We start from the raw sequence: 10141 nt of genomic DNA on the forward strand, positions 1-10141 counted from the left end.
AAATTAAACCTTTCCACAAAACACATTTTATTCCAACCCTTCTATTATTTTTACACCCAAACTCATGACCCAAGATAATAACCCAACAAATGATCCCAACTCTCTTCAAACCCCAACCCCCAATCTCGTGATTCATCCTAATATGCATAAAAATATAAATTTTTGTGTTTAGATAAAGAAAATACCACAAATCTATCCATAGACGAAGATATTGAAAAAGAACTAGAAACCCCTACCTCTTAAAGCCAAGAGATGACGACCCAAAAATCAATGACGACAAAGCCACAAACCAATCGGACCAAAAGGAAGCTTTTGATGAGATCTACACTTTTTCTCAAAGGACCATGGTGGAACAATCACTCTAGGTGAGTAGATCTAGAGATCTTACTGCCAAAAGCTTGAGTTTAGAGAGAGAGAGAGGAGAGCTCACGGTTTGAGAGAGAGGAAAGAAGAGAAAAAGTGAAATCAAACATGTTTGGAGCCTATTTATAGTGGTACAAAAGTGGCCCTAAAGTCAATAAAATAATGGGCCCAAAACCCCTCAAAAGTAGGGCCTAAACCAGCGCAAAAATCTGAAAAAAAACACGCCGGGGTCGACCCTTTCGGGCAAAGGTGTTGACCCTCAAGGAAGAAAAGCAATATGTGCAACAGGCAAGGTGGCGACCTTTTGACAGGAAGGGTCGACCCTGTTTTCCAGCAACCAACAACATAGATTTTGCAATATACAAGGGTCGACCCTTCCCAGACTAGCGTCGACCCTTGTGGACAGCAACAAGAGGCAAGTGTCGACACCACCAAGGCTGGTGTCGACCCTATTTTCCAGCGGCACTTCCAGAAACATGACAACATGCAAGGGTCGACCCTTAGGAAGGCTAGTGTCGACCCCAAGGCAAAATTTCTATGTTTCCAAGGAACTTTTGACCAGAACAAACGCGAACAACCAAACCCAACAAGATTAAATTGGATTACACTTCTCCAAAACCAACATTTAATAACTCCAAAGACTCCCAAAATGAAAATAAGGGAATTAAATGCACTCTCCAAAGGATTTAAAGGATGCGGGTGTTACAAATACAGAGTCAAAGTTCAAAAGGTTGTACTTGTGTTGGGGTCCATTGAAGAAAGCTTTTATGAATGCTTTCAGGCCAATCATAGGAGTTGATGGACGCCATTTGAAAGGGTCACATGGTGGTATTCTCTTGAGTGCTGTTGGGATAGATGCAAACAATTGCATATTTCCATTTGCCTATGCAATTGTTGAGAAAGAGAAGAAAAAAACATGGTTGCGGTTTCTAGAGCTGCTAGGACATGATCTGAATATTGTAAACTCTCATTGTTATACCTTCATGAGTGATAAACAAAGGGGTTTGATTGATACAGTGGCTGAGTTGTTCCCAAATGCTTCACACAAGTTTTGTGTGAGGCATTTGTACAACAATTTTAAGGGTGAACACAAGGGGTTGGTTTCAAAAGATCTGTTGTGGAAGGCTGCAAGGGCAACAACTGTTCCTGTATTTACCAGAGTGATGGCAGAGATTAAAGAAGTTGATTCTAAGGCATATGATTGGTTAGTTGAAAGACCACCAATTCAATGGAGTAGGAGCCACTTTAACACTTTTTCAAAGTGTGACCTTTTGCTAAACAATCTATGTGAGTGCTTCAATTCAAGCATCTTGGAAGCTAGGAGTAAATCTGTGGTTACAATGTTAGAGAAGATTAGGTTGTTGTTGATGGAAATAGTTCAAAAAAGAAGAGATGTAATGCAAAGACACAATGGTCCTATATGTCCTGAAAGTGGATGCAGGTGGATGGATTCCTAAATGGAATAGCAGTGAGCAATTTGAGGTTATAGGGCCATATGGTGAGCAATACAAGCTGGACTTGCAAGCTTGGACTTGTGGCTGCAGGAAGTGGGATTTGTCAAGCATTCCATGTGCCCATGTTATGGCTGCTACAAATTTCTTGGGCCAAGAACCAGAAAAATATGTTCATCAATATTACAAGGTGGAGACTTATCTGAATATCTATGACAATATGTTGACTCCTATTAATGGTAGAGAAATGTGGCCAAGAACTGAGTATGCAAAGTTGTTGCCACCTGATGTGAAAAAGAGAGCTGAGAGGCCTAAACAAAATAAAACAAAGGAGACTGAGGCACCAATTCAAGGCACAAAGCTAGGAAGGCAGGGCACTAAAATGACTTGTAATAATTGTGGGAACGTGGGACACAACAGGAGAAGTTGCAAGGTCAAGGGCAGATTCAACTACATGCAAGAAAGCCAAGCTCAGGGGAGCCAAACTGAACCAAGCCAACCTCAGAGCCAATTAACTGCAAACAAAGGCTGTGATGCTTTGTTTTTTTTAAGAGTAAAACCTTAGCACAAAATCTGAAATTTTCATTCAAAATACTTTCCTCATTACATTTTATTCATAATATTTCCCCCCATTACATTTCCCCCCCATTACATTCATTCATTCATAATAGTCCCCCATATTACATTCTTTCTTACACTACATTACAAACCACATTGATAAAATGATGCAACATGAGGTAGCCAAGCATATCCATAGCTTTCTCTCTCTTCTATTCCTTGTCTGCAATCTTGCTTCTAGCTTATTGACCTTCTTCAATAGCCCAGGGATGATTTGCACTGCTCGTGAGCACATAGGTGGGTCAACCCAAGTGAATTGATTACAACCATTCGTGGGACAGCTGAGGAACCTCCTACCAGGATTTGCATCAGTCCATGATGTTTGTATCACCCTTCGTCTTCCATAGCAAATGCATCTCAAGTCTTCCATGTCACTTGCACTCCATCTTCTTTCAGTTGAGCTCGATCTTCCCAGATTTCATGACCCTATATTCCTCATTCTCTCTTACCACCAAACAGATGCTCTATTTTTTTTGGTTGGGAGCTTGCCTCTGTTATATAGTAGAAGGGAGAGGTTGCATATGGCGGGAAACCCTCTTATATTCCCTCTAAAAGAAAGTTCAGGTGGACAGCTCATCACATTCCGTCCAATTATGGACAGAAGGTGACGATAGGGGTCTAATTGATCAATTTGTGGAAAGTTTAGGTACTAAATTGAAATAAATAGAAGTATGGGGGTGCACGTGAAAAACTAGTGATAGTTTGAGGGTAAAATGATATTTACTCAAAAAATAATCAGCCCACGAATGAAAATTTACTTAAAAGGTGAACTGGGTTGCCCATCAGAATATTGGCTTGCTTGTCGTTTGCTATCACTCTTCTGCTTAATTGATTCCATGACCTCATCTTCTTTCTTATCAATAGAATCCTCGAAGCTAGTCATATGTGATGTGCTTTTAGGTCTAGCAAATTTAGGCTCATCAATATCTTGTTCCTCATCCTCCGGGGTGTACCTGCAATACTGCCGGCACAACTTACCGAAAAATATTGTAAGGGCATGGAAGCATGTTGTGCCACAAATAAGGAATAGGCCTCTAAAGCTAATGAGAGACAGAATGTTTTCATCGACTTGGTTGGCTTACATAGAGCACCTATTGAGCGATATCCATCTATCGTGGATTCTTTGGAGATCACCATTCTCTGAAAGTCATAGAATAGTAGTTGACAAGTCCATCACAGGAGGAGAGTCTTTATGAAATGCTTGAGTCAGGAAATTAAACATCACAATCATATTGGACCTTTATGCTATGTATGAAGTTACACGGTAGATTAAGGCTGTGTATTTGGATCAAGGATTTGTGGAGGACAAAAAAAGAAAAAGAAAACAAAAAGTGATTGAAATAAAAGTTCATTTTTATTTCCCTTTCTTTTCTATCCTAAAATTCTCACTTAAATCCTTAATCCAAACATAAGCTAAAGATAACTTTGTCAAGAAAAGTTCTCACTACACATAGACATGTTTATACAATATTAGCAACAACCCACACAATCTTACTTTCTTCTTGGAAATCAAATCATAGTGATTGGAATAACATAAGCACTATTTGATAAATAAAAAAATAAAAAATAAAAATAACATAAATGCTAGAGCCTAGAAGCATATAAGATTTGGCCAAAACTCAAGTCTGATATAAAATAGATATCAAATTTAGGCAACAAGGATATATTTTGGTAACAGCTCACATGTCATGTTTTCTATTGATATTAACTTGTCACCTTAAAATTTTATTTGATTGAAGTTTGGCTTAGCCATTCCAAATATTGCAACAATAATTACTTCTTTAGGATTATACTAAGAAAATACTTGCAAATCCCCATCCGCTTTTAGTAAATTCTTGTCCCATAGTTCTAAATTTGCAACTGGTCTCGTATAATAAAGGCTCAATGTAAGGAAGCTCGTCAACAATTGCAGTTGCACCGCCTACTTTTGGACCTTTGTGGAGGGCATCAACATATGCAAATGATCCATCTTGAACTCTAATTGCATCTGTACTTAAGATCAAGCTGTCAATCCCTTCAATATTTGACGTCAACTGTTGCACTGTGAGGATTGATGTCAAGTTAACAATGTAGCTTGAATTAATAAGTAGCACTAAAAAGAGCCATAAGATCAGCACCACACGTCCCATGACAATTGAAAATTTATGAGAAGAACTACCCTACACTTTACCTAGAGTTAGTAACGGTGATTTTTGCCTTAAAAATCTTGAGGCATTATCTATACGGTGAGAGTTTTGAAGTGCTTTATGATCATAAGAGTCTAAAATATATGTTCTCGTACAAAGATTTGAATTTGAGGCAGAGAAGGTGGATGGAGTTCATTGAAGATTATGACTTTGAGTTGCATTATCATCTAGGGAAGGCCAATGTGTGTAGCTTGACATTTCGTGCTCCTTTCGGATATGACAAACCCTACAGTTCGAACTCCCATGGTTCTGAATATGATTCCACAAGTGTAATGCGAAATAGATAAACACAAAAGAGTCCAAATCCGGCAATTATTTTGGAAAGTCAATTTTGAATCAAAATCTCAAAAATGGACTACTTTGCTAGATACAGAGTCCCCACCTAAATATTTTTGGAAAATTTAGGAAACCCGAGACTCGTGCCAAAGGCTATGTGTCCGTCATTGCCAAAGTGTCTCGGCTCGGGAACTTAGGTACAAAAGGGAAAGGTCACGAATTGAGCACCCCCGCTCGCTTGATCAAAGATCGGCCTCTATTAATCATGATGTGATTCTTATTTACGTTATATGCTCTTGTTCCAGTTATTAGGCTAAGTTTACTATGTGACACATACACAAGTATAGACTAATTTGCAAAAGTTGGAATATTTTGATTTCATGTTTGTTTTGAAAAAGTGTTTTGATTATGTACCACTTGGAAAAGCGATATCATAGGTACATTTATCAAATTATCCCAAATTAGGCAATTAGCCTTCATCTACAGGCATCCAAATAGATATATCATTTAACCACGTAGCCTCATGGTAATATGCTTGGTATGGCAACACTCACACGCATGCAATATGCTAAAGCAAAAAAATGCTCACCTAGTACTCCAAGGCAAGCCAAAGAAAATAAAATAGTTAGAAAAAATGCATGATCCTAACTAATGCACTATGACTAATGCAACATATACAAGATGCAATTAATAGGCTCAGCTCCTAAACATGGCACGTGAATCAACTTGATAGCATGCAGTTCAAGCACGTACTCAAGTAAGCAATAAATAACAAATGTGAGTAAGAATGATGTGCTAAGCCTAATGCATGCAAGACAAATGAATGCAAACAATGAGAAATACTAAGTAAACATGATGCTCTATTCTACCATCATAAGCGGGTAAATAAAAAGAAGAAAGACATGGGGTTGGAAGACATGCACATTATTAGATTGTGCCCTCCCACATGAGGGTGCGAATAAACTAACTAGCTAACTAATTACTACGAATTAACTAACTATTACAAATCAAATTAAATAAACTAACTATGCTTGCTAATTATTACAACACCACAATTAATTAACTATTCTAGCTAATTATTACAAATTAGAACAAACTAATTAATTACACAAATTAATTAATTACAAATTAACCTAAGTTAAGTAAGTAACTACTCTAACTAATCAGCCCCGGGAAGTGAGGAATGCTCATGCATGCACGCGGATTTTCACCCGAAAAAGTCCCCTATTTTGCTGCCAGAATGCCTCTGTTGCACAATTAGAAAATTGCACCTTTTTTTTTTTTTTTTACCTCAGCCTCTGCTCTATTCTATGCCAAAAAAAGGTACTGTTTGGTTTGATAAAAGTGGCCGGTAGGTCAGAAGTGGTGGCCGGTCAGCCGGCCACTAAAAGTAGCCTGTCGCCCAGTAAAAGTGGCCTACCAGCCACTAATGCTTGGTTCCTTTTGTTGCAACAGAAAGCATATAGAGCACAAACAGAGTATTCTCAGGAAATGTTTGTCCACCCTACCTCTCCTTATCATCAAACAGCTCAAAGGAGGAGTTGGCTCGACTCACAAGCCATCAATGAGCGCAATTTCATTGCGTGATGACTTATGAACCAAGGGATGCAATTTCAATAAATGGTAAAAAAAAGACCAACAAAACCTCCTCCCTATCATAGATTGATCAAGGAAAGTGGTTGACCTTAGAAACTTGAACCATTTCGTCACTAGCAAGTATGAAATGACCCAAGTTTCCATGTGTTCAATTAATGTCTGATTGAACACCAAATTGCTTTATTATCTTGTATCTCTCTTAGTCCCAATTTTATTACTCCATTTTTAATTACCATCCATTCATTAGTCAATTAAGTCCAATAATGAGCTTTAAGCCCACTAATGGAAAGAAGTATCAAACAAAGAGTTGTTTTGGACATGAGAGAGACACCATGCCGTTGGTAATGAACCCCCAAAGGGATTAAACCATTAAGCACAATACCTCTATGTAGACGTCCCCGAACGCCCCGGGAGGGTGAGTCCCGTTCCGTTCATTTGGGGTTACTACAGCTCGGACTCTCAAATCGTCACGGTTCTTAATCTTGAACCAAAGAGTCTAAATCCGGCAAATCGTTTTGAGAAAATAGATTTTTTTGAAAAGAAGTGCCAAACATGGACTGCTTCGCCAGATACAGAGTCGCCACCTAAATATTTTTTACGGGGGAATTTAGGAAACCCTAACTCAATGCCGAAGGCCACATGTCCGTCATCATCGGAGTTATCTCGGCTCGGGAGCTAGGGTACGAATGGGGAAGGTCAGCTATGAGCACCCCCTCTCGCCCGATCCGAAGATCGGCCTCTACTAACCATGATATCCGTTTTTGAAAACGTTATGTGTTCTTATTCCATTTATTAGCCTAGAATTACTATGTTATGCACACAGCATACAAGTATAGACTAGATTACCCAATTTGGAAATAAGCATTGCATATCCGTTTGTTTTGGAAAATGTTTTGGGATTTGCTACTCGCAAGTAGGCTAAAATACGGATTTCAACGAGCTATTCCAACTCAAGCAATCCAACCTTCATCCACAGGCATTCAAACAGTTTATACCACATAAGCATCTAGCCACATGGTAAGCATGCTGTCATGATGGCATTCACACGCATGTGATATGCTAAAGCATAAATACTCACATCGTACTCCGTGCTAAAAACAGGAACATGTTAGCAATCAATGCATGATCCAAGTCCATGTTAAGTGCCTAATGCATCGCATACAAAATGTTACTAGAATGGGCTCGGCTAATCCAAGGATGGCATGTGAAATGCAGTCAGTTAATGCATGTATTCAATTCGCAATTTGAAGTACAAATGCAGTTAGCATGATGTACCGAGCCCGGTGCATACAGGACAAATGAATGAATGCACGCATGCATTGCATGAGGTATGCTAATTTAAACGTGCCCTAATACTAACCATCAAAGCAGGTAAATAAAAGGGAAGAAAGAAGTGGGGATTGGAAGACATACACACCACTCACACACACTTATTACAGATTTGCCCTCGCCCGGAGGGACCAAATAAATAATACAAATTAATTAACTACGCAAGCTAATTAAATATTACAAATTGCCTAATCAGTTAACAAACTAATTTAAACTAGGAAAAGCAGTAAACCACCTCGGGAGGAGAGCCAGATGCAGCGCATGCTCGGGTCCTGCTCGGAAGTGCACGGCCATGCATAGTCTGCCTCTGTTTTCCCTGCTCTGCCTCTCTGAAGACTGCCAAAGTCTCAAGGATGCTTCTCTGGATACTGGGAATCACCATCGGCTGAGTAGAATTACCACCGGCAGTGAATTGTGGTCACCGGCACAAAATGAATCCATCGGCTGGTGATTTACTGCCGGTCGGCAATGTATACTGCCGGTCGGCAAAGAATGCCTGCAGAACCTGCAACTCACAGCAGCAGAGGACAGAACTTGCATGGCAATACAATTCAAGCAATGTATGCACCAATCATGTCCCCTATCATGTTTGCGACTCAAAAGGGCATGTGTCTCGATTCTCGGACTGCCAATCACGCATTTCCATGCATGATGGCCCAAAGAATCAAGTGTGCAACTTTCATGTCAAATGAAATGCAAACCAAACAAACGAACCAAGGCCCAATTCCTATCACCAAGTCAAGGAACAAGGCATGCATGCAAGATGCAATGCAACCTAGGCATGCAAGCTAAGGATGCAACATGGCATGGCAAGACACTTATGCAAGCATACAAGCAAACATGAGGCAATGCAAACTGATGAAAAGGTGGACTTAGACATGATTTAGGCAACTCTAAATAGGCCTAAAACAGTGGCCAAAAACCAAGGAATTGGGATCAAACATACATACACACATGCAAGTAAGTTGGACCAACACTTAGGCATTAAATAGGCAACTCTAAGTCCCACTTGAAAAGGGATATCATGGACAATTAGCATGCAACATAAGCTCTGAAAATCATGTTAAAACATGGTGCCAAACCAAGCAACAAGGCAAGCTAAACATGCAACAATGGTCCAAGCATTCAAGGCTCACCAAAGAGGCAATGGACTACACTTAGTACAACCACACATGGCAGGACATAGGCAACCAAAAACAGAGTTTTAACACATGAAACTAAGCCCAAAAGACCAACTAGATAGCATCTAGATGGTTTGAATTTAAAGGCATGCATAAATGCTAAAACATGGAGCATGCAAGGCAAGCATCCAAAGCTTCAAAGAGGCATCCAAGGCAAACATATGAGCATGTCAAAGGGACTGAAATAACATGTAGGGTGGTTCCAAACCACCGAAATGATGCAAGCAACACATATTACACATTCAAATACTTGAAGCATACAAGCTCAAATACAAAGGAGCTATACTACGCATGCTAAGATCAACCCAAACAACTACGGACAGACCTAAAACATGGCAAAATGAGCACAAAACCTTCACAATGCTAAACCTAAAACATGCTAGAGCAAAGGCTAACAACCTAAGGCATATTAAGGCAATAACAAGGCATTACATGGTAGGTATGCTAAGTATTCATGGTGTACCAAAACCAACACACAACAAGGTTATATCATGGCATAATGAGCATGGAAAATAGCCAAGACATGATCAATACACACTCTAACATGATGCTCCCTCAAGAGGCCAAAAAGGGTCCCTTTCAAGGACAACAAGAAGAGAGAGGGTGGCCCTCCCCTTTTGGAGACTTCAAGGCACCATCTCTGCCACTAAAATCCCTCAAGATTTCAGTGGTGAAGAGGCCCAAACACCAAAGTCTCGAAACTTGCACAAAAATAGCACAAAAAGGAGCCTTACAAGGCTTAGAAGGGGTCAAACAAACCCAAACCACAAAACACTCTCAATAAACAATCAAAAGGGCTAAAAAATAGAAGTTTTTTGTATTATACAATAAGCACGAAAATAGCTCTAAGATAGGTAGAAAAGCAATGCAAAAATGGGGAATAAAAGGGAAGTTTCTCACCCTTGTAGATCACCTTCACAAATGATGCTCCAAACAGCCCTCTTTGGCTTGAATCCAGCTCCAAAACACCAAAACCAGCCTCTTAGAACCTCAGTAGCTAAGAGAAGGTGAAACACTATGTGTTTGTGTGCAATAGTAAGACACAAACACAATTAAACACACACAAAGGTAAAAAGAGAGAGGTATAGAGATAGAATGTGTATGGATTCTAACCCTAGAACTCAAAACCCTAATATGGCTG

At 39.6% G+C, this 10141-nt stretch overlaps 1 protein-coding gene and 1 pseudogene across 1 annotated transcript; one reads left to right on the forward strand and one right to left on the reverse strand.

The window, feature by feature from the left end:
• Positions 1 to 1031: 1031 nt before the first annotated feature.
• Positions 1032 to 2379, forward strand: LOC145796097 (uncharacterized). Its single transcript, XM_082881100.1, has 2 exons — positions 1032 to 1650; positions 1805 to 2379. Exons 1-2 carry the CDS (start codon positions 1032 to 1034, stop codon positions 2377 to 2379), a joined length of 1194 nt encoding a protein of 397 aa, XP_082737226.1.
• An 807-nt stretch (positions 2380 to 3186) lies between these two features.
• LOC145796098 (glutamate receptor 3.4 pseudogene) lies at positions 3187 to 4561 on the reverse strand (annotated as a pseudogene).
• Between the last annotated feature and the right edge of the window lie 5580 nt (positions 4562 to 10141).

This window comes from Camellia sinensis, chromosome 7 (assembly GCF_055761805.1).
Source record: "Camellia sinensis isolate YWXY chromosome 7, ASM5576180v1, whole genome shotgun sequence".
Taxonomy (NCBI): Eukaryota; Viridiplantae; Streptophyta; class Magnoliopsida; order Ericales; family Theaceae; genus Camellia; species Camellia sinensis.